The 25,047-nt window shown below is 44.0% G+C and overlaps 1 protein-coding gene across 1 annotated transcript in view; it reads left to right on the top strand.

The window, feature by feature from the left end:
* Positions 1–25,047, top strand: part of LOC138302262 (trichohyalin-like) — a 250,555-nt gene that overhangs the window by 78,493 nt on the left and 147,015 nt on the right. The window contains exon 6 of the mRNA XM_069242564.1: positions 3,901–3,922. Within this exon, the coding sequence (XP_069098665.1) occupies positions 3,901–3,922 (22 nt within the window). The remainder of the gene's footprint in view (positions 1–3,900; positions 3,923–25,047) is intronic.

Here is a 25,047-nt window from a genome sequence, read left to right as displayed (position 1 = left end):
ATCTAGTAATTCAGAAACTTCACTTATGCAGTCAAGTTTATTTTTTGGGCTCCTTGCTACATTTAGTAGGATTGTGCTACATATGAAGCCCAAAGTGAATGGAAGACAGTCATTGTTGTTATAATAATTAAGATGAATATTGTTCCTAATGGCAAATTTTCATGTCCTCCATTTAGTAGCCAGTATAGCTCCTTATTAGGTAACTTTTCCGTTTTGTTGCACAGGAGTAAATACGAAAGACGCTTTTTGTTTGGCTTGTTGGGCCACTTCTATTTTGTGAGCCAGAGAGCACGCAAAGACAGCTTTTGTAGATTAAGATATATTCAATTTTTTATGTATTTGTTTATAGGTTTCCATTAGCATGTGACAGTTGTTCATGTAGTAAATCTGAAACTACATATGCAGTCTAGTTCATTTTTTGGACTTTGTTGCTACTTTTAGTGGAATTGCGCTACCTATAAAGGCCAAAGTGAATGAAAGGCAATCTTTGTTATTGTTATGAATTTTTTTTTTTTTCATAGTGGCCAATTATCATGGCCTCCTAATAGTTTGTGTAGTTCACTGCTAGATCAATGTTTCATTTTGTTGCATAGGGGTGCATAATAAAGATGTCTTTTTTGGCTTGTGCCAGTATTATGTTGTGAGCTGGAGAGCTTTCAAAAAATGTTTGTGGATTAAGATGTATTCTATTTGTTATGTATTTATTTATAGGTTTCCATTAGCATGTGACCATAAATGGGTATTTCAGTTGTTCATGCAGTAAATCTGAAGCTTTTCTTATGTAGTCTAATGTAGTTTTTGGGCCTTGTTGCTACTTTTAGTAGTATTGTGCAGCAAGATATCACTACGTTGGAAAACCTTGTAACTTAAGAATTACTTACTCTACTTACCTGCAGTACCCAAAATAATCTGAGCACCCTAATATCTAATGCAAAATTTCAGCAAAATGCACCTGGCCATTTTTGTGTTTAGTGAAATGCAAATGTATATGTAAAATGCATTCGATTTTAAGCTTGTTCTGGGACCCCCTTTTTTAGGTTCAGCGTAAGCGTTCGACATCATGTATACTTTTAGCATATTTCCTATGGCTTAAAGCAATTTTCATTTGTTGGTTGCAGTATCCTCTAAAAATTCTTGCTCGCTAGTGGTCAGTTCTGCCTTTTTCTCCCTCCTTTTTCTGTTTCAGAGCAGTGATGAACTACTGTGTTATTCTACTTTGGTTTCTTTATCTATTGCTTTGACGGACTATTTTTGTTGTTTCTTTGGTGCTCCCTTTTCACTGTGGGTGTTTTAGGCTGGTAGCTGCCTGCGTTTTATTGCAGCATTCCGTTAATCCCATCTCCTCCCATGTCGCTGACATTTGTTTTGGTTTTATTCCAGTGCTGTCCTCGTTTACCTCTAATTCCTAAAATAAACTCATTTTACAAAAGAAACACCCAGTCGTTTAGCTCACTGCTCATGAAAGCCACACTATGCCCTTTCTGGTAGAATGTAGCTAAATCTAGAAGCAATGATGTGATACTTGCTTAGGCTCACATCTCGAGTCTTTCTCTCCAGGGCCCCTCCCTGCCAGCACTCACGACATCGCACACAGGCCATGGCTTATCTTATTTATTGGGGCCATAAGTCTTCCCAGGCTGCTCTGCTCGTTGAAATGCGAGGCAAGAATGCTTGCAAAACTTTTCATTCTGTTAAAATAAAAAGAAAATACGTTCCCAGACTTATTTTCCAATTTCTGTTCATAAGTTTACACAACGCAAGGTAGTGCAGCCATCTTCTCTTCCCTCTTCAAAGGCTTGTGATTTCCGATGTCAGTAGCCGCTAGTGACCACCAAAAACATGGCAGGAAAATACGAAACTATGAGACAGTGTTGACCAATTTAAGAAGCAAAAAAAGTCCAGATCTGAATTTACAATGCCAATAGCTCTAACTCAAGAAAATGCAGGACCTATTACATGACAGTAAAACAGGGGCAGCGGGTCCGCAAAGTTTCTTGGACATTCGCCAAACAGGTTTAAAGTTATTAAGATACAAAATTCCCAAATATTACTATCTCTGGTCACCCTTCTATACGTAAAGAATGGTGTTATATAACCAGCAAAAACAAGAATATGCCAGAATTGGAGCAGGAAAAGATGTGGGGTAACTAATGCTCCGCTGCTCTTGTCGCACTTCTTGGAACTAAACCATTCTGCAGAGGACCTCATCTGACAAGTAGTGGATATGTCTTGCACTCCTGAGAGAGTTGATGACATTACAAACTTTTTGCAAAGAATGGAATGCCAGTCGATCGAACGGTGTAATTTAGTACACTAGGTACTGAATACTGCAGAAGAGTGGCACTCTTATGTAGCTGAACTAACAGTTTGACTTTTCTGCTGGTGACCAGGCACCCTTATGGCATTGTGATTTAAGCTGCCTGTGGATATATACTATTGATCTGGTTTCACTGATAGCCTGCCTGCATTCTACGGCTATCCACTATTATTTCCACTGTGTTTCGCTGTGAGTATTTCTGTGATGTTTATTTTTTCTTGAATGTTTGTTATAACCTACTGTTCATTACTAATCTTTTGGTTTTCATTACCCTTTTCTGTTTCTTATGGTTGTTAGCAATTTACTAACAATTGTATATTGTATTGGCAGGTTCAACTCATTTTTTGCGCAGGTTTTGGAGTATTAGAGCGTCACTATGAGACTCCTTCCTTAGCGCCCACCCTTGGCCTCATCGTTGGTGCATTCATGACCTTGTTTTCATTTAATTTCCTCTTTATTGCCTGAGTATTGTTCCTGCAAGCACAACGCATCCTGTGTGTGCCTTGTTTCCCTCGTTACTGTAGTATCACTCTAACACTGCCATCTTTTGGCTGCTTTGAGAGCTCATAGGCCTGGAACTCACCTGGGGTAAGAACGATTGGCACCATCCCTGTGACACTTACTCTGACGTCAACAAGAGGCTGGCGCTCACAGCCGAGTGCGTCTTGTGCCCAGCAGACCTTTTGCCGCCTCCACTTATACCATTGCCTCATTAATTTTGAGCCAGTATAGGGGGTTGAGCACAGGTTGATTTAAGGTTTGCTTGTGACTTCACCCAGACAAAGACTGTGGTTTCTGCTTGGGTATGTTTTCACTCCCCTCAACCAGCAACCCAGTTTCTTAAAGGAACAGAAATCTCTTCCTGTCTGGGCTCTGCAGGTCAGCCTAACAACTTATATGCTATTTTGACCTGCTCGAAAACTGAGGATGTTGGAATACAGAGGGAATTTGCATAGTAAGGATGTGCCACTCAAGCATCCATAGTGTCATGCTTACAGAATGACTATTCGACCTCATGTATTCAATAATGGAAATTACAGTATTTAGTACTAGATTTTAATATTATGCTCATCCACCAGCGATCTACTACATAATATAAAAGTAAGTTATTTAGCATTAGTATTTAACCTATCTATGACACCCAAAACTGTATGGGGGCAACTTAATGGAATTGCCCTCAGATTCAAACACCTAAGTTACGTCACCCAGGACTCAGTGAATGGTTTAGTTAACTCAGTGGATTTTGGAGCCAGTGCAAGAGGCCTCCTGAGTGGAGGAAAGATGATACATGAATCATTCCCATGTATTTCATGCGTGTGACTAATCTGCAGTGCCATCACATTTGCAGTGCTACTCCACACAAGTGATTTAGAGACTGCTGGGATGTTCAATACTGCATATGGCTATTAAAGCCACTCCAAACTAAACTGACGTATTTGGGTTACTGGTGTACATTCGAGTTATAATGTACAGAGATTTACCTGAAGGTTATGCTATTGTAGATTAAATGAGCCACAGTTAATTATGTTTCTTACCCTTGCGTGAAGTTCATATTCCATCATATTTTTTCTCTTTCTCTTTAGGTGAACACATCATTAGCGAACGGTAAGGTATCCCAGAAGCATCATAGCTGCATTTTTATTCAACTATCTTACTGACCTAGCTCTTATGTGTATGGATGTTTTATTGACATTACTCTCAGACACCTCTATACATATTGCTCACCTCATGTTACCATCCCGAAAATGTGCAATACCAATTTTATGACTAGATTAGAAGAGGGGGAATTCTAGAAGTTGGCAGACGCAAGCATCTGCTAAAAAGCAAGAGCCATCAGTTTAAACCTGGAGTTCACCTACCCCATTTAGAGGTGGGCGAACCACCAGGTTTCCAGCAGAGAAGCATGAGCTGCTTATACTCAACAGTGCTCTCACAGTCAGGCTCTCCTAAATGAAAAAGTGAACTACAAAGCAGCTTTCTTCTAAAAAATAGTTCATAACTGAAAAAATTCGCGTATTACATTTGTTTTTTTATGCTCTATTCTAAGTCTATATGTGTGCTCACATATTGGTATTTATTATTTTGCTGATGCCATGCCATAACTCTCTCTCAGCATGTTACCGACACCTTCTTACGTTTGACACTACCTTCTTTCATTGCTTAGCCTCTTCCACTATTCATCTCCTAATCCTGGTTCTCTGACCTTTTGTCATCAATGCCTGTGGCATGTAATACCTTCATGTGTAAGCGACTACAGGGACCTTATCAAGGTGAAGATCATCGACAACACTTCAAGAGTTCACCTGACCAAAGATATGAATTCATGGAGTTGGAAGAGGCTGAGGTCTGTGCTACGACACTGACCAAACCTCTGCAGTGTCTTTATCAGCCATGAGCACTATTCATTCAGCCACCACCACCCTCACTTCCCAAGGAGAAGTGGTGGAGCTGGGGCGGGGATACTGCTGATACAACCTATGACAAAACCCAAGACTGTCACAAAGACTCAGAGACAGTGGGCCCAATTTACATCTTGGCAGATGTGTATGGACTGTCAAAAAGTGACGGCTTGTCCGTCTGCAGTCTGAACAGTGTTCCTGCTTGATTTATTTGCTGGCGGTTTGACGGATGAAACTCTGCCATGGTTCACCATCACTGTTGCATGCAGACTCCTTCGCCCGAGAGAGTAAGAGCAGAATATCAGCATTACGGCCACAACTCTCCATTGCTAATCACAATGTTGCTTTCCTCCGGCGTTCCCATGGCGGCTGAACCTCCACACCTGAGCTAGTGGTTTCAAGCCTAAAAAAGAGGTTAAGCTATCTTTAACAACCACTTGTACTTGATGACTCACCATGAACCTGATGGTGCATCATGCTGCATACCTGCTGTACGATATGGATGACTACCCACCCCACGTCTGCATTGTAATAGGAGCTATGTGCACGTAAACGTTTGTTACTGTATAAAAATCTTCTTTAGCGTGGCCGTACACATATGCAATGTAGTCAGTTAAGTGAAGGCCTTTTCTTAACCTTTAAATGTTAAATTTAAGTTTATGCTGTGATGTCTGCAAAACTAGTAAATGTGTCCTGGTGAACTCTAATGTGATCTGAATAAAGTGTACATATGGTCAGACACATTTTGGAATCGTAAAATGTCTGACAAATTGTGTACGTTATCATTGTCTGTCATCATGATGAAAGCGCATACAAAATAACTAAAGCTGATGACCGTGTTTCATTACTACAAAATTAATAATTGTAAGCAAAGTAGCCCCAATTTCTGAGACGTGTACACCTTTAAGTGTGTGTCATATACAACTAATTCACAATTTTCATAATCGACTCTCTAATCTTAAAAAATAATATCAAATGTATACACTTCATGGGTTACCACAGAATTACTGAAACATCACTAAATGTGTTTTTAGGGTCGAGCCTGCGTTGCATGCGCTTGCGCATGCATATCGCAGTGAGACGCTTTAGTTACTAGAAAAGGGCTCGGAGCCCTGTCGACGTCACGTCAGTGTGTTTCATTGGTTCGTGGGCTTGCCTAGTAAAATCTGCTTGCTTTCATTAGTGGAAGGCAAGCCTACGTCATGCCTTTTCCGGTGGCTATCCCTCCTCGAGTTCATCGACCAAGTACAGAAAACATGCGAGGCTCGCTGTTTTCTGTCGGATCGTGGACTACTTTTTCTCTATTTTCCTAGCGCGATTTCGCTTGGCAGAAGTCGAGCGCTTTACACAGTTAATTTCACTTTTTCGGGTTACGTACATAAAAGCACTTTTGCCGATAGATGAAAAGTCGGGTTAGGAGTTTACAACGCGATCAGCTCTAACATGAGCAAACGCAAGACCCGTTGCATTGCAAATGCTTGTTTACTTTGCCCTCTCTGAAGAGTAAGCACGAAAAGGTTTTCCCCTTACACCTACTGTTCGCTCAGCATGCCTGTCATACTTTACTGATATGGTTTCTTTACCTATACAATCCAATGATGAAATAATTCGCAACACTCATTTCCCTTATACTTATTTTCAAAATCATTTTGACTCTTACATGCCCAAGAAAATTAAAATCTAATTAGGCAGGGCCTGTGCATCTCATGTGACTTGTGTCCTTACTGCACTAGTTGTGGTAACTGCTGAAGTATTGGTAATTAAAAGGTCTTTTGCATGCTTTCCAGACTATGTGCAGTCAAATTTAGAAATATGTAATGTCCATATTTTATCATGTTAACAATAATCCAGTAATATACCAATGTCTATTTGTAGCCTAACAGGGATATTGCATGTTGTTACAATACTTTAACAATAAGACATAAATCATACATTTTCCACAATTACACAGATCCTAATCTTACCTTGAAAGGCAATGGCATGCAAAGGACCTACTCGCACATGAGCATATGTCACTCCATGAACATACAGATGGAATCTAGGCACCTTAATTTATCAATCAGGACGAGGGGTGAGCCTTTTCAGCGATTTAGGAGGAGTAGGGGATGTTTGAGAGGGAGGACGAAGGGTGGATGGTGTGGGGTAGGAGGTGTGGGAGGGTGTAGGAGAAGTTGCAATGGTAGTAGGTGCGTATGTGTGTTGTTGTGCAGCTGAGTGTATGTCTCATGTGTCATGGTGATGTGTGGTTGTGCTTTTGGGTGTGTGTTTGGGTGTGTGCTGTAACGTGGACGAAGTTTTTGATTTGGATGAATGTGTTTCTTTTGTGGATGTAGTGGTGTTGGTTGTGTGTGTCTGTGATGTGGTTTGTTTGGGTAATGGTGTGTGCTTGCCTGAGGGTGTGTGTTTCTTTGGTGTGGTTTGTTTGGTTTGTGTTGTTTGTTTATGTGGGGGTGTGGGTTTTTGTGGTGTGTGTTTAATTGGTGTTGTTTTGTGTGAGGGTGTGTGTTTCTGTGGTGTTTGAGTTATTGTGTTTGCTTTTCTGAGGGTTTGTGATTCTATGGTGTGGGTTGCCTTTGTGAGGTTGTGTGTTAGGATGAGGTTGTTGTGGTGGTGGTTTTGGTAGTGGATGAGGTTGTAGTGATTATGGATGCAGTGGTGAATGAGGTTGTGGATGTGGTTGAGGGTGTGGTGGAGGTTAAGGGTGTAGTTGTGGTACAGTTTGTGGTGGTGAGTGTGGGCTGTTGAGGGTGTAGATGTGGTTGAAGGTGTGGTGGTGGTTGAGGGTGTATAGATGGTTGATGGGGTGGTGCTAGTTTCTGTGTATACATGGGTATGTTTGCGTTTATGTTTCTTCTTTTTACTATGAGTGTCTGTGTGAGCCTGTTTGCTTGTGTTTGCCTGAGGTTTTACTAGTGGAAGGATGGGTTAGGGGAAAGGAAAGATCTCAGGAGGAAGGGTCAGGTGTTGGTTGGTGTGAGGCAGTGATGTTAGTGGGGCCTTAGATGTGCCATGCCTCTTTATATGGCACACAATCCAAAGTGTATGCCAACTTGGAAGCCCAGCATCTGGGTTAACTGTTGACTGACTCCTTGGATGGCACATAAACGTGCAGTCTGGCCAACAGAAATGCTGCACAGCACATCCAGACCCTCTTCAGACATCACTGCTGGATGGAAGGGATGCTGATCTTCTGGGTGGTGGTGGATGATGTTGTAAGTCCATGAGATGGTGTTGTGTCCACCACCACTTGTAGCTAGTTTTCTGTGGAGGCCTCTGAGTCCGATGAAGTTGAGTGCTCCTCTGCAGCCCCATCATCATCCATGCTACTGGGTTCTTCGGTTTCGGTGGTAGCACCTTCAGACTCCCAGCGAACATTTGATTCCCCACATTCATGGTCAACGTGTCCCTCACTTGCTCTGGAGGATGCTGATAAATAAAAATAAAACTTATGAGCCTATATGTACTTGAAGTTTATAACCTAAAACCTTTTCTAAAGCTAGTTCCTACCTTTCAACCATTGAGCTGCAGTGCACAGCACACATGTAGCAAGACACTATGGGGGTGATTCTGACCGCGGCGGACGGCGGTCGCCGCCCGCCAAGCGGTTCCTGCCGAAAGACCGCTCCGCGGTCACAAGACCGCGGCGGTCAGTCTGGCTTTCCCACTGGGCTGGCGGGCGACCGCCGAAAGTCCGCCCGCCAGCCCAGCGGGAAACACCCTTCCCACGAGGACGCCGGCTCAGAATGGAGCCGGCGGAGTGGGAAGGTGCGACGGGTGCCGTTGCACCCGTCCCGAATTTCAGTGTCTGCAAAGCAGACACTGAAATTCTTCGTGGGGCCCTCTTACGGGGGCCCCTGCAGTGCCCATGCCATTGGCATGGGCACTCAGGGGCCCCCAGGGGCCCCGCGGCACCCCCTACCGCCACCGGATGGCGGTAGGGGGTGTCAGAATCCCCATGGCGGCGGAGCGCGCTCCGCCACCATGGAGGATTCTCAAGGGCAGCGGGAAGTCGGCGGTACACCGCCGACTTTCCGTTTCTGGCCGCGGCGGTCAGAATGCCCAGCGGTGCACCGCCAGCCTGTTGGCGGTGCTACCGCCGACCTCCGCCATGGCGGTAATTACCGCCAGGGTCAGAATGACCCCCTATATGTTAATCATAAAGAGCACATTAGATTTACATTTTAAGATGATTCACAAATTTTAAGAATGCATAACTACCACATGTAGCAGAGACAGTGTGAGTCAATACATATGATTTAGTAAGGGCATGAATTAAAGTACAGAGAATATGTCAAATCAGTCAGATAGCATAAATTACTCCACTATTGGATCTTTCATAGATTCACATGCTTGAATCATTCCCCATCGTCGAAGTGGGTGTCCCACGGTACCATTAAAAAGCAGTGATAAAGACAACCCAGAAAGGCCCTAAGACATTCACTTTAGTAACATATCCTAACCATTTTTAAAAAAGAGACTAAACTTTAAGCTCCAACCAGCATAAAGTTTGGTCTCTTTTTTAAAAGGACTAAGATATGTTACAAAACTGAAGGTCTTATGGCCTTTCCAATCTTTATGATTGCAATGCTTTCTAATGGTACTGTGGGACTCCCACTCCAACAATGGGGAATGATTCAAGCATGTTAATCTATGAAAGATATCAATACTGGAGAGCTACAGTTACAAGTAAGTAACTTATTTTTTCTTGCATCATCAGCTTCAACACGTCTTTATGTATAAACTTTAACTTCACCAACATCAAATTTATAATGCCATTTTAGATATTTCCACACAAAACTATGTGTGAGTTTGTTATTGTGTTATATGTGTACCCAACACACATGTAACTTAATACACCATGAAGTGGTAACAGTTATGTTCTTGAAACTGTTAAATTATGCTGCAACCATGTTATGTTATGTTATGTTATATTATGTTATGTGTATTTGTAAAACGCATTATCACTCGCAAGTGTATCCTGGCGCTGAGTAAGTGTGTTTGCTTAACTATGGTTGGTTGGTTAATTGAAAAGCTAGGCTTTCAGCTTCTTGTGGAATTCAGTAAGAGAAGAGGAAGCTTTGATGTGGAGAAAGAGGTTGTTCCACGCTTAAGGACCATGTGAGAGAACACTTGTCCTCCTAATCCGGTTCTGTGTATATGTGGGCTGTTGGAGATGGCTGGATGGTTGGAGGGAGGCAATGCGACTATTCAGGTAGGTGGGGCCTGAGTTGCGGAGTGCTTTGAATGTGTGTGAGGAGATTGAATTTAATGCGTTTGTGCACTGGAAGTCAGTCTGAGGTGTGCTGTAATGTGAATGCTGTGTGGGAGGCCGAGGATGAGTATGGTTGTCAAGTTCTGTATGGTCTGTAGTCTTGTAGTGAGTTGTTTGGTGATCACGGCGTTGAGTGTGTTCCCATAGTCCAACTTGCTGGTGATGCGTCTGTGCTGCTGGCGGCTCTGTGCGGCCTCTCCATGCTGGACAGTGGGGTGAACACACACAAGGTGACGGGGGCATTTCCTGGCACCTAGGGCAATAATTAAAGAAAAGCGCTTCTCACACGCTGCAGGGCCCAAAGAAAAGGCGCTCTGGTAACCAGAAAGGAGATAAAGCTCTCTTCACACACTTTACAAGGGGAAGGAATACAGCACTTTCCTCTGTACTGAAGCAATCCACGCAGGGGGAAAAGGGGCACACCCAGCCCATGGAGGCAGCAAAGGCGGGCACAGGGCTATGGGGCCCAAGCAAGCAGGCCAGCACAAGAGTTCACAGGCAGTGACAGTCCTTCTCAGTGATCTAGCAGGTTTACAGGCCAGCACAACAGCAGTAGTCCCAAGGTGGTTCCTGGCGAGTTCTAGCAGCATCTAGTGCCCAGTTCAGTAGTCTAATAGTGTCTAAAAATGTGGGGGAAGACCCCCTGTACTTATACTCATTTTGCGCATAAGGGGAGAAGGGTTCCAACCAATAGTGACCGGTTCCAGGTGTGACCCCTTTCTCCTCTAGCACTGGCTCCAGACATCAGTGGGGGTAAACAAGCCCTTTGTGTGAGGCCAGGGCACAGCCTCTACAAATGCATGTGTGCCCCTCCTCTCCCTCTCCCAGCCCAGGAAGACCTTTCAATATGCAGATGTACTCTTGTGACACCTCCACCCTCCCTGTGTACAGGCTGTTTGAAAGGTATGCACAAAGCCCAGCTGTCACTCTGCCCCAGACATGGATTGGAGTCAAGCTGCAAAACACCAGAGTAATAAGCACAGAGAAATGCCCATTTTTTAAAAGTGGCATTTCTATAATGATAATAACAAATCCACCTACACTTGTACGCAACATTTCTCACTACCTTTACAACCATACCAAACATGCCTACGTTACCCCTCATAGATTAGACAATACCACTTATAGATATATGTTAGGGTATTTCCAATGCAATCCTATGAGAAAGGCAGCACTCACAGTAGTGAGAAACCAAGTGGGTTGTTTCTCACTACCAGAACAGGCCACAAAACCAGGCACATGTCCTGCCTTTTACCTTCACAGCACCCTGCCATAGGGCTAGCTAGGGCCTACCTTAGGGGTGACATATGTAGTAAAAGGGGAGTTCTAGGCCTAGCAAGTAAATTTAGATGCCAGGTTCCTTTGGCAGTGAACTGCACATATAGGCCCTGCGGAAGCATGCCTGAGACAGGTTTGAAAGGCTACTTCTGTGGGTGGCGCAAGATTCGCTGCAGGCACACTAAAAGCATTTAATTTACAGGCCCTGGGTAGAGGGATACCACTGTACAAGGAACTTACAGGTACATTAAATGTGCCAATTAGGTGTAAGCCAATCATACCAAATTTAGAGGAGAGGGCACATGCACTTTAACACTGATTAGCAGTGATAAAGTGCTCAGAGTCCTAGAGCCAACAAAAAGAGATCAGAAAAAATAGGAGGAGAAATGTAAAATGTTTGGGCAAGACCCTGTAAAAAGGGCCAGGTCCAACAGATAGATAGATAGATAGATAGATAGATAGATAGATAGATAGATAGATAGATAGATAGACATAAAGGTAAGGCTCATGAGGGATAACCTCTGAACTGAAATATCATACATAAATATGTATAAGTATGTGTATGCACAAAAAGCATGTTCAGTAAACTAAAGTAGCTAAGTATGAGTCATGTATATGTTGTCAAATATTTATAAGTGGTATTGTTTAAATTGTCCTCAACAAAAGTTGTTTGTTTGGAAGTTATAAATACAAATTTGATGAGAGCACTAACACTCCTATTCCAGTTTTTATGATTTCTGATATCTTACGTCAGCCCGCATTAGAAAAGGGCATCTGGAGGTCCATTGAAATAAAAGTGCAGACCTTGGTGGTCCATAGGTGTCGTAGCCTGCATTGTAGTAACCGATCGGAGGACCATCGTTTCTGGACCAAGATGATAGCCGAGGTCCATCTACGGAGGTCCTCCCAGCCATGGAAACAGGTGCGGCACGCCCTGAACCCCTAAATAGTCTGCATATTGCCAGTGGGCTATCCCCTGCTTGATGGGGAACTGAAGGCCAGAGAGCAGTAAGAAGGGGGTAACTATCATGTTCAGTGTATTGCCTGTTGCATGAACTAACTTTTTATTTGTAGATCAACCACATAAGTAGAAGTAGAAGTTTTGACAGGTCAACAATGAGAACATATTTACAAATAGAGATGTAAGTGTTTCATATGCTATTATGTGAAATTTGTATAGCTAATTCTTTATTCTCATGATTGCTAAAGTGATTGCCATAGATTAATGATGTTTTGTGACATTGACATAACGGATATGTACACGCGAAGAAGGTGTCTGCATCAAAACATATTTAGTAGATCGAGATATATATGTACTGTAGTTTCTGTAACAACATTTGATTGCAGTAACTGAATAAAGTGTCCATTAAGTAATATACAGATGAATCTCAATTACATGTTGTAATAAATAAATTTTCCAACTAAAAAGGATGTTCTCAGGATAGGAAAAGTGACCAGCTTCTACAAGAAACTCGTGTTTTTGGTATAAATAAATGTAGTCATCCTTCCTGCCAGCATGTTCCTTTTGTGTGATTACAACACCATATAGCCACATATCCTTTCGGAGTGTGTAAGAATAATACATCTAAAAGGTATTGTACCATTATCAACTATTACAGAAACTCCCAGGATTGTCACTTTTGGCCTACCCATCTTATATACTCCCAACCTGTATTGAGATTATAAAGCAATTTCAGGTATCCAACTGCTGTGAGCCAGCTGATAGAGGACAAACCCTGCACGTGACAATGTGACAAATAAGTATGCGTATGTTCTGTGTCTGGTAGTCAACACATAACTATATATTTAAAGTGACATCCAGGTGAACTTTAAAGTGGTTGTGTACCTTCATTATTATTCAAATGCATCTGCCTGGGCTATGGCCAGCATATTATCTTCCTCGGGGCTGTCTTATGGTGAGTATTGTTGAAAATGTAGAATTGGACAAAGTATACACGTTCTTATAAGTGTTCATTTTGAAAATAACCACGGAGCCAGGGCCATGCAGGTCTTAAATATTGATACAGACCATACTGAGGTGTGTTTCATCTGAATTGGTGAAAGAGCTGTCCTAAAATAAGGTCAGAGATGGTGTACATACATGTGCACTGACTTAACCTTGACCTATAAAGCCACATTACCATTTAAGGAGCATGTTAAGCTAGTCAAAGACAGAACCATAACACTGTAGCACTGGTCAGTGGTAATCCTGACCAGAGAATCCTGACACATGATATTTATGTTATCTGATCACTTCATGTTTTATGTCAAGTGGATTATCCATTATCAGGCAGAGTGGCATTAGATGAGGTGATGTGTTCTCAAATATGGATAAAGGGAGGAACAATGTATAGTTGGTATGTGTGTGCATTATTAGGCTTTAACACATGAAGTTGCCCATCTGCTAGGAAAATGACTCCTTTCAACACACTTGCCACAGGATCTGCCCCTTCTTAATGGATAGAACACAAACTGTCAGCCTGGTACCTTACTCCTCGGAAGCCCGCCAACTAATTTGTGGAGTCGCTGAAGGTTCATCGCTCAGCCCTATCCTCTTCAGTGCAGATGTGATCCTTCTAGCCAATGTCATCTGCCAAACTCAGACCCACACCCAGAACCCACACCAGGAATCTCAAAGTAATTATTATCAGCAAATTGTACATGACTGCACAAGTCAACGCCGTCACTATATCCTGCCTCCACACCTGAAAGACCTTCAAATGGCTCCTAAGCAACACAAACAAATCTGTCACTCACCCCACCTGGCGGAGCAGAGATTGCAGACACCAGTCGGTCGGGCAGAAGAAGGAGATTCCCGCCAGTCGGGTGGGGAAAAGCTGGACTTTGCGCCCAGAGGCTTGTGTCAGGGGGACCGCCGCACCCACAGGAGAGGCGGAACCGGCTAGAGCCACCCACCCTCCCTTCGTAGCCCTGGAGAACCGAGGAAAGTTACCCTGCGCCCAAGATAGTCAACAATTAGGTGCCTTGAGGACAGAGGCTTCATAGTTCTCTATGTGGGGGGACTGGGTGGAGTCTCCCCACAGACAGAATAGGTGTTTGGCCTTGTGGCCTTTCCCCTAGGGTGTCTGTGCAGGAGGGGGGTCTTGATTTGGAAAAGCAGCCCACGTGGCACTGGGGAGTTTGGCAGCGTAAGAGCTGCTGGCGGACGGGGGAGAACCTCCCCGGAGGTCCCATTTTCCTGTTATGGGCATCTATGTTGGTGATACTAATAGCTTTCCATTCAGGGAATATTGCATTTTAGGTGCATTCATGATGATGTCTTACCAGGTATATTATGATATGGGCATTTCTGGGGATAATCATGATCAGCCATATGGGAAGGTTTCATTCTATGCATATTTTGGTGGTAATGACAACCTGACTACAGTTTGTGTTGCAGAATAATCAGTAACCTATATGTTTACCTGATTACTGCTCACTTTTGCAGAGTACTAGTAACCTGTGTGATGTTCTGACAACTGCTTGTGTAGCAGGGTATTACAGATACATGCATGTCGTTTTTTGTCTAATGTTGTTTTATGCAATACAGTTTATTTTTTTATAACTGGATGTTGTGTTTCCTTTGTTGTGTATTTATTGTGTCATGTGTGTTGTGTAAATGCTTTACACATTGCCTCTGGGATAAGCCTGACTGCTCGTGCCAAGCTACTAAGGGGGTGAGCAGGGGTTATCTTGGGTGGGTAACTACCTCACACTGACTAGAGTGGTGGGTTCTGTCTGGCTTAGGTGGATACCCTAGCCAACCAGAAACCCATTTTCTAACACTATCTATCTATCTATCTATCTATCTATCTATCTATCTATCTATCTATCTATCTATCTATCTATATACACATACGCTCACACACACATCCTAGGCCACTTTATTTTGTATTTATAGACCTCAAATACCATAAAGTTCCTCACAAGTTTACTTAACGTGTCAAACCTCCACAGTGTTTAAAGGACACATTATAGGGCTATCTGTGAAAAACAAATATTGTGTCAATAGCTGCAAACATTTGAGAGTTAGTGTAATTGCCTGTTGCGGTGGCGTCCCATACAGTTGGGTATACTGGGACATCTTCTCATCAGTGAACATCTCCAGCTTATCAGAAGTGAAGTTAGGGGCCCTGTCATTCGTAGTTTCTGCCATGATCATCAGCATTTCAGGTGGAGCAATAAGCTCTGTTGAGGTCTGTACAGTAGCAAAGGTCGGCGGCAAGTGAGAATCCGTTACAACCGTTACTGCGAAGTGTACATGCGTCAAAGAAAATATTCCAAAACCATTGGATATTGACAAATCCATTGGTCCATGTTAAACTATGGGTATGTACTACTTTGCCGGAGATTGCAACTACTAAACATGCTAGTTCCGTCCGTCATGGAGCAGAGGTCAGGCACTCGTCACCTGAAGAGGGACCACTTGAAAAATAGTGCTAACATTTATCTGCTCCATGCCTGATGGCATTTAGCCGATTATTTAAAAATATGGCCTTCTGAAAGTAGTATTTCTTTTTCATTTTCACCTTCTAGCCAATGTCATCTGCCAAGCTCAGACCCACACCCAGAACCCACACCAGGAATCTCAAAGTAATTATTATCAGCAAATTGTACATGACTGCACAAGTCAACGCCGTCACTGCATCCTGCCTCCACACCCGAAAGACCTTCAAATGGCTCCTAAGCAACACAAACAAATCTGTCACTCATCCCACCTGGCGGAGCAGAGATTGCAGACACCAGTCGGTCGGGCAGAAGAAGGAGATTCCCGCCAGTCGGGTGGGGAAAAGCTGTACTTTGCGCCCAGAGGCTTGTGTCAGGGGGACCGCCGCACCCACAGGAGAGGCGGAACCGGCTAGAGCCACCCGCCCTCCCTTCGTAGCCCTGGAGAACCGAGGAAAGTTACCCTGCGCCCAAGTGAGTCAACAATTAGATGCCTTGAGGACAGAGGCTTCATAGTTCTCTATGTGGGGGGACTGGGTGGAGTCTCCCCGCAGACAGAATAGGTGTTTGGCCTTGTGGCCTTTCCCCTAGGGTGTCTGTGCAGGAGGGGGGTCTTGATCTGGAAAAGCAGCCCACGTGGCACTGGGGAGTTTGGCAGCATAAGAGCTGCTGGCGGACGGGGGAGAACCTCCACGGAGGTCCCATTTTCCTGTTATGGGCATCTATGTTGGTGATACTGATAGCTTTCCATTCAGGGAATATTGCATTTTAGGTGCATTCATGATGATGTCTTAGCAGGTATATTATGATATGGGCATTTCTGGGGATAATCATGATCAGCCATATGGGAATGTTCCATTCTATGCATATTTTGGTGGTAATGACAACCTGACTACAGTTTGTGTTGCAGAATAATCAGTAACCTATATGTTTACCTGATTACTGCTCACTTTTGCAGAGTACTAGTAACCTGTGTGATGTTCTGACAACTGCTTGTGTAGCAGGGTATTACAGATACATGCATGTCGTTTTTTGTCTAATGTTGTTTTATGCAATACAGTTTATTTTTTTATAACTGGGTGTTGTGTTTCCTTTGTTGTGTGTTTATTGTGTCATGTGTGTTGTGCAAACGCTTTACACATTGCCTCTGGGATAAGCCTGACTGCTCGTGCCAAGCTACTAAGGGGGTGAGCAGGGGTTATCTTGGGTGGGTAACTACCTCACACTGACTAGAGTGGTGGGTTCTGTCTGGCTTAGGTGGATACCCTAGCCAACCAGAAACCCATTTTCTAACACTATCTATCTATCTATCTATCTATCTATCTATCTATCTATCTATCTATCTATCTATCTATCTATATACACATACGCTCACACACACATCCTAGGCCACTTTATTTTTGTATTTATAGACCTCAAATACCATAAAGTTCCTCACAAGTTTACTTAACGTGTCAAACCTCCACAGTGTTTAAAAGACACATTATAGGGCTATCTGTGAAAAACAAATATTGTGCCAATAGCTGCAAACATTTGAGAGTTAGTGTAATTGCCTGTTGCGGTGGCGTCCCATACAGTTGGGTATACTGGGACATCTTCTCATCAGTAAACATCTCCAGCTTATCAGAAGTGAAGTTAGGGGCCCTGTCATTCGTAGTTTCTGCCATGATCATCAGCATTTCAGGTGGAGCAATAAGCTCTGTTGAGGTCTGTACAGTAGCAAAGGTCGGCGGCAAGAGAGAATCCGTTACAACCGTTACTGCGATGTGTACATGCGTCAAAGAAAATATTCCAAAACCATTGGATATTGACAAATCCATTGGTCCATGTTAACCTATGGGTATGTACTACTTTGCCGGAGATTGCAACTACTAAACATGCTAGTTCCGTCCGTCATGGAGCAGAGGTCAGGCACTCGTCACCTGAAGAGGGACCACTTGAAAAATAGTGCTAACATTCATCTGCTCCATGCCTGATGGCATTTAGCCGATTATTTAAAAATATGGCCTTCTGAAAGTAGTATTTCTTTTTCATCTTCACCTTCTAGCCAATGTCATCTGCCAAACTCAGACCCACACCCAGAACCCACACCAGGAATCTCAAAGTAATTATTATCAGCAAATTGTACATGACTGCACAAGTCAACGCCATCACTGCATCCTGCCTCCACACCCGAAAGACCTTCAAATGGCTCCTAAGCAACACAAACAAATCTGTCACTCACCCCCACCTGGCGGAGCAGAGATTGCAGACACCAGTCGGTCGGGCAGAAGAAGAAGATTCCTGCCAGTCGGGTGGGGAAAAGCTGGACTTTGCGCCCAGAGACTTGTGTCAGGGGGACCACCGCACCCACAGGAGAGGCGGAACCAGCTAGAGCCACCCGCCCTCCCTTCGTATCCCTGGAGAACCGAGGAAAGTTACCCTGCGCCCAAGAGAGTCAACAATTAGGTGCCTTGAGGACAGAGGCTCCATAGTTCTCTATGTGGGGGGACTGGGTGGAGTCTCCCCGCAGACAGAATAGGTGTTTGGCCTTGTGGCCTTTCCCCTAGGGTGTCTGTGCAGGAGGGGGTCTTGATTTGGAAAAGCAGACCACGTGGCACTGGGGAGTTTGGCAGCGTGAGAGCTGCTGGCGGACGGGGGAGAACCTCCCCGGAGGTCCCATTTTCCTGTTATGGGCATCTATGTTGGTGATACTAATAGCTTTCCATTCAGGGAATATTGCATTTTAGGTGCATTCATGATGATGTCTTACCAGGTATATTATGATATGGGCATTTCTGGGGATAATCATGATCAGCCATATGGGAATGTTCCATTCTATGCATATTTTGGTGGTAATGACAACCTGACTACAGTTTGTGTTGCAGAATAATCAGTAACCTATATGTTCACCTGATTACTGCTCACTTTTGCAGAGTACTAGTAACCTGTGTGATGTTCTGACAACTGCTTGTGTAGCAGGGTATTACAGATACATGCATGTCGTTTTTTGTCTAATGTTGTTTTATGCAATACAGTTTATTTTTTTATAACTGGGTGTTGTGTTTCCTTTGTGGTGTATTTATTGTGTCATGTGTGTTGTGCAAACGCTTTACACATTGCCTCTGGGATAAGCCTGACTGCTCGTGCCAAGCTACTAAGGGGGTGAGCAGGGGTTATCTTGGATGGGTAACTACCTCACACTGACTAGAGTGGTGGGTTCTTAGGTGGATACCCTAGCCAACCAGAAACCCATTTTCTAACACTATCTATCTATCTATCTATCTATCTATCTATCTATCTATCTATCTATCTATCTATCTATCTATATACACATACGCTCACACACACAATAGGCCACTTTATTTTGTATTTATAGATCTCAAATACCATGAAGTTCCTCGCAAGTTTACTTAACGTGTCAAACCTCTACAGTGTTTAAAGGCCACATTATAGGGCTATCTGTGAAAAACAAATATTGTGTCAATAGCTGCAAACATTTGAGAGTTAGTGTAATTGCTTGTTGCCGTGGCGTCCCATACAGTTGGGTATACTGGGACATCTCATCAGTGAACATCTCCAGCTTATCAGAAGTGAAGTTAGGGGCACTGTCATTTGTAGTTTCTGCCATGATCATCAGCATTTCAGGTGGAGCAATAAGCTCTGTTGAGGTCTGTACAGTAGCAAAGGTCGGCGGCAAGTGAGAATCCGTTACAACCGTTACTGCGATGTGTACATGCGTCAAAGAAAATATTCCAAAACCATTGGATATTGACAAATCCATTGGTCCATGTTAACCTATGGGTATGTACTACTTTGCCGGAGATTGCAACTACTAGACATGCTAGTTCCGTCCGTCATGGAGCAGAGGTCAGGCACTCGTCACCTGAAGAGGGACCACTTGAAAAATAGTGCTAACATTTATCTGCTCCATGCCTGATGGCATTTAGCCGATTATTTAAAAATATGGCCTTCTGAAAGTAGTATTTCTTTTTTATTTTCACCTTCATAATAGATAGTTCATTACAAAATGAAATCATTTCTTTGGCTAAAGATATCATACATATAGTTCAAAATAATTAACCATATGTATGTGTTGTAATGTGACTTTAGAGATCAAGAAATTCATAATTTTTTGGATGTTATAATTTTCCAAATACCATTAAAAATAGTTGGTATGTATTTTAGATGAATAATTAGCTATTTCAAAGTTGTATTTTCAGATACACCCTCCAACCTTCACAGAACAATCCAGCCAGACTGTGTAGACAGCAGCCTACAATGTACTTACCTTGCCACCATTCAAGAACATGATGTCATCAAGAAACATTGCCTAAACAGGCAAACTATCTTGGATTCATGCCATCAACTTGAGCCACAACTTCTACATCTGAACCTAATTCCTATTGCAATCACACCACTAGTGAAAACTGTGGCAGTTCTCAATTTCACTGCCAAAGGGTCCTTCCAACACTCCATAGGAGACTGCAACAGGATGTTCCAGGCAATATTTAGTGGTGTAATACAGGAATTCATGGCAGTGATGCTGAGCTGTATAAACAGCTCTACATAAATTCCCAAGAAGAGCAGATAAATGGAACAATGTGAAAATCTGATAAACCTGATATCTGATGGAGACTTCTAGTTGCAGATTCCTTACCTTAGAAATATCTCCAGACGTGAGACTGGATCTGGAAGATCTTAAACCTGTATCCCTGCTCACCGGTAGGTGGTGTCATTAAGTTTCACGTGGCGTCGTCATCGGTGCCAGAAGTGATGTGCACGGTACCTCTATAGGCGCAACGTTAGTACGATGATATCAATCAGTTCTTTCCTTTCCACGCAGGATAACGCTGATGTGATGTAAGATACCCCTTAGTCACTTTGTGTCTGGCGTTTTTGATGTTTTACCAACCTTTTTTAAAAAAAAAATCCTGGTGTGAATGTATGTCACTCACAAAACCATCTGGTTTTAAACCATGTAAGGCCTGTCACAGGCAAATATTGGTGGCAGATTGTGCTTGTGATGCTTGGAGCAGTAACACAACTCCAAGACCTGTGAGCACTGCAGCGCCATGCATCCCAAAGGAGCTGAGAGATCATTCCCTTAAGCTCCTCGCTTCCCAATGCTGATCGACTTTGTGACTCTTAAGGCCCTGTTCTTGGAGAAGATCCAGGGACTGTTTGCGGAGCCTGTCCTGACGTTCATTGTTCCATTCAAATTCATCAGGTAAGTCCCACAAGCATAAAAAGTCAAAGAAGTAGAAGAGGTCTTCAACTTTATCTCATTCATCTAAGTCTTCCAACAAGACATGGGAGCGTCGGCATTCAAGGTCCAGTGAGTCAGCAGAACCTAAACCTGGGTCTGCTCCTTACTTCCCAGATTTTCCCACAGCGAGCCTTGCCCAGCTTAAAGAGTTCTGTGAGGCCATGCGCCTCATATTTGGGTGACCTGTCTCCACCTGAGTGCCATCAGGCCCTATGGGCTTGGGAGGGGCCTCCACTGGATCCATGCTGGCGGGTTCACCCTCAGTTCCAATCAGGACCCCTGGATCCCTTGCTGGATGTGGAGCAGAGCTGTCAGCAAGACCAAGACCTTCCTTGATGCCTGTTCTAGTGCCCCTAGGCAGCACTGCTCCCATCCTAATCCCTGACTCCTACACAGAGCCGGTGCAATGATGCTTGATGCCGCCGCTGCTGCTGATTGGATCCATGCTTCCTGGAGCAGAGCCACCGCTTAGTTATTTGACAGGCCTCAAGAGGGGGGCAAATGAGGGGAGTCCTTAAACCTTTATGTTTACCAGCTCTCTGAAGAAGGACAGGAACAGGACAACTATTGTGAGGAACTGGCAGAGGGCAGTGGGTTAGACAGCTCACTCGACACTGGCCTGGTCTTTCCTCCTAACAGGGTTACAGAAGAGGGTGACACTTTTGCAATGGTGGTGCATAGGGCGGCTGAGGTCTTGGACCTTCAGTTGCCCACAGTGATGAAGGTGACTGGGAGTCTTCCCTTCTGAATCCCTTCTCCATTTCAGTGAAAACCTTACAGATGTCCTACTGGGAGACTGGTCCAAGTCCTGCACAGGGGCTCTTGTGCGTAGGAGAATTGCCCGCTGCCATTGCCCTGCTTCTGAAATTTCAGTTTCCTCACCCAGCACCCCACCTGGGTGGACAACTTTGTTAAGAGAATGTTCTCTTCTGCCAGCCTGTACTGCAGACGGTAAACACAGCGTCTTTCTGAGGTAATTATTCCCGTACTATATGAGACTTGGTTGCACAAATGTTGCCCGCGGTCTCGAGTAAGTCTAAAGCATACTCCCCCAGGCTGTTGCTGAAGGGTGAGATGCAGCAAAGTTCACCATACGGTGTGAACTCGACACAACCGATTCTCTGGGCAGAGCAATTTCTTCGTCAGTGGTCTTGCCTGCAGCACAGGTTGTACCACACACTTAAGTAGCACTTTAAACAGGTCTCGGGCTTGCCAATGCAGCCTATTTTTGTGCAGTTATAAAATGCCTTTTCAACCTAGCAAAATAAACCTTTTGTCATGCCAAAATCTTCCTTTTTATTACAAATACATCACTCCTAGAGCAGGTCCTAAACATCCCAGAGGACAGGGTGCAGTGTATTTAAAAGGTCAGGCATGTACTTTCAAGTTTTACATGTCCTGGTAGTGATAAACTCTAAAATATGTTTTTCACTACTCAAGGCCTGCCTCTCCCATAGGATAACATTGGAGTTACCTTATTATATTTAATAAGCTATACTTTCCAAATGGTAACAGTTAATGAGTTAATCTTTGGTGTCCTTGGAATTAAAATGAAAAATCCTGACTTATGGTGGAGTTGGATTCTAATTTGCAATCTTAAAAATGCCACATTTAGAAAGTTGGCATTTTCCTGCCTTTGCCACTTGGTGCCTGCAGTCTGTCTCTGGGTCACATGGGTGTAGTAGACAGTTGGGCTTTGTGTATTCCCCCTAGACAGCCACTTACAATGGGGTCGCTTAGATGTGCCTGGATGGGCCATTACTGGCAGGATGCATAACCCCGTAGTTAGTCTGGAGCCAGGAATGCATGGCATCTGTGCACTTCAAAGACCTGCCTCTACAAGCTTTCCCCCACGTTAGAGGCAGAACTGGATGTATATATACTGGACCCCAGACACTAACACTTTGGTAAACTTCTAGATCTGTGGTTACTCTGCCAGGAAGAAGGACTGCTGTGCTGCTGAAAGGACTGCCACTCTGCTGGACTGCTGCTCTGAAGCACTTCTGCCCTGCTCTGCTGACCTGCTGCCTTTTTGCCTGGGTGAGAAGGACTTGACCTGCATCTCTTCAACCTAGAATACAGGGTGACCCAAAGGGCTAATTGGCTGCCTCAGCGACACGCCAGGCTTCAAGCACCTTGCATCTGCACATGAACTCTGCTATCAGTGAGTCTACCCTGCCAAGTGGTGCCACTGCAGTCCTGGACCCTTGGAAGTGGGCTTAAGGTGCACTGCCACTCTCTCTAGATCCAACAGAATGGAAACATCTCCTCTGCTGTGCATCGCAAACCCGATCAGAACCACTGCATTGCTGCTTCTGACTGGATTGGACCCGTCACAAAGACCTGCATCACCTCCACAGCCTCATTAGAAGCGCCACTGTGTGACCACAGCCTCTGCACAGACACTCACATCCCTCATCGATGGCAGCCTCGATGATTACACAGAACTCTGCATTGTAGCCTTGCATCTTCTCGGAACCCAAGCATCACCACAACTGCGCGCCGCATCCTTGACTGTGGACTTCGCATCACAAGCCCCGTAAATGGGACCCTCAATGACAATGTAGGTCCTCACATCGTAGCCTTGCCGCTTCTTGGAACAGGCCCATAGATCTGGCTGCACAATGCATCTTTGGCGGAGATCCATGTGATGCTCCACAAACCAGGATTTAAGGTACCTTGTTCAGCAGGTCTAACTGGGTCCCTGTAGCAAACCCAGACTCCATCATGGTAGGCCTGAACTTGTGACTTTGTCCCAGTCAGGCGTGTCCAGGTATCCACAGTTGGCAGTTTGCACTTGTTGGTGCTATTTTCTTACTCCACCAGAGCCAAGGCTGCGACCACTACATTAGCGCACAGGGTCCCAGTCCTAGACATCTGTCAGGCAGCAACATGGGTTTCACTGCACACGTTCTCCAAGCACTTCTGCCTGGGCAGACAGGTCCATTGTGTCACGAATAGTCCTGCATACATCCCTAATCCCAATCTGCACCAATCCAGACAAGGAGCACAAGACTGATAGTTGTTTCACTGTGAGGCCATTGTGCTCCCTCTTTAACCGCTTAATGTCACCCATGAGATCTTTGTTGTCTCTGAGGATCCCTATGACGTCCCCCATCTGTTCTCCATGCCTGGAGGCTGCTCCCATTTGTTTCTTAGAACTGTAGACATCAGTGGCCTCACTGCTGTCCAAATGGTGGTTTTCCCGTGCCCACAATACCCTGTGGCCTTGCAGAGTTGGCACCATCACACTGGGACCTGGCTCACCTGCAGGTGTTGGACTTGTAGCTGCCAAAGGAGGAGCTATGACTGGGAAGGGCACTGCAGGGATAGATTGTGATGTTGGGTCACAGGAAGCAGTGACGACTACTGGCTGTTGCCATGGGGGAGACACAACAATGGTGTTCTCAGTCATGATGGGCAGAGTGAGGCTCACCCTGGCTGCTTGCCCAGAAACCTAACGGACCAGACTGCTCATCATCCAGATCTGGACCAGCAGGAGTTTTGTCCTCACTGAAGGATTCTGCAGGAGTTTGATTGGTGGTCGAAGATGGAGGTGTGGTTTCGGGACCTTCTGTCATGGGAGCTAGTCCTACAATATGAAAATACATGATGACTGTTAATATGTCTGTGTGTAATAGTATTAGTGTAATGCTAAGTCTCAGCCTTTTTACACTCATAGTGCATGTTTACAAATTCTGCTAAACTTAACATTGTTAAACATGCACATTCTTTGGATTTTAAGAAGGAGGAGAGTTGAATACCCCTTTGAATATAGCATCAATGCACACTTCTTCAGTTGCTTAGTTTTCCTAAGAATGATGAAGTATTATGGTCTGTATTTCTATCACATCACATTTGTAAGTCACCTGCCTAAACTGATATCCAGTCCTTTATTATGCTGAGCTCCTTTACTCGACCAGATATTGCCATTGTTATTTATTATTTGAAAACTTCATCATATTAATTTGACATTTATACGAGATAAGACATACAAAGAAATATAAAGATTACGAATTGTGTGATACAACAGATAGAAGTAACCTTCCTTTAACTTTGTATGTTTTGAAGAGTGTGAACATGGATT

The sequence above is a fragment of the Pleurodeles waltl genome, chromosome 1_1 (genome assembly GCF_031143425.1).
Source record: "Pleurodeles waltl isolate 20211129_DDA chromosome 1_1, aPleWal1.hap1.20221129, whole genome shotgun sequence".
Lineage (NCBI taxonomy): Eukaryota > Metazoa > Chordata > Amphibia > Caudata > Salamandridae > Pleurodeles > Pleurodeles waltl.
This window is presented reverse-complemented; position numbering and strand designations above follow the sequence as displayed.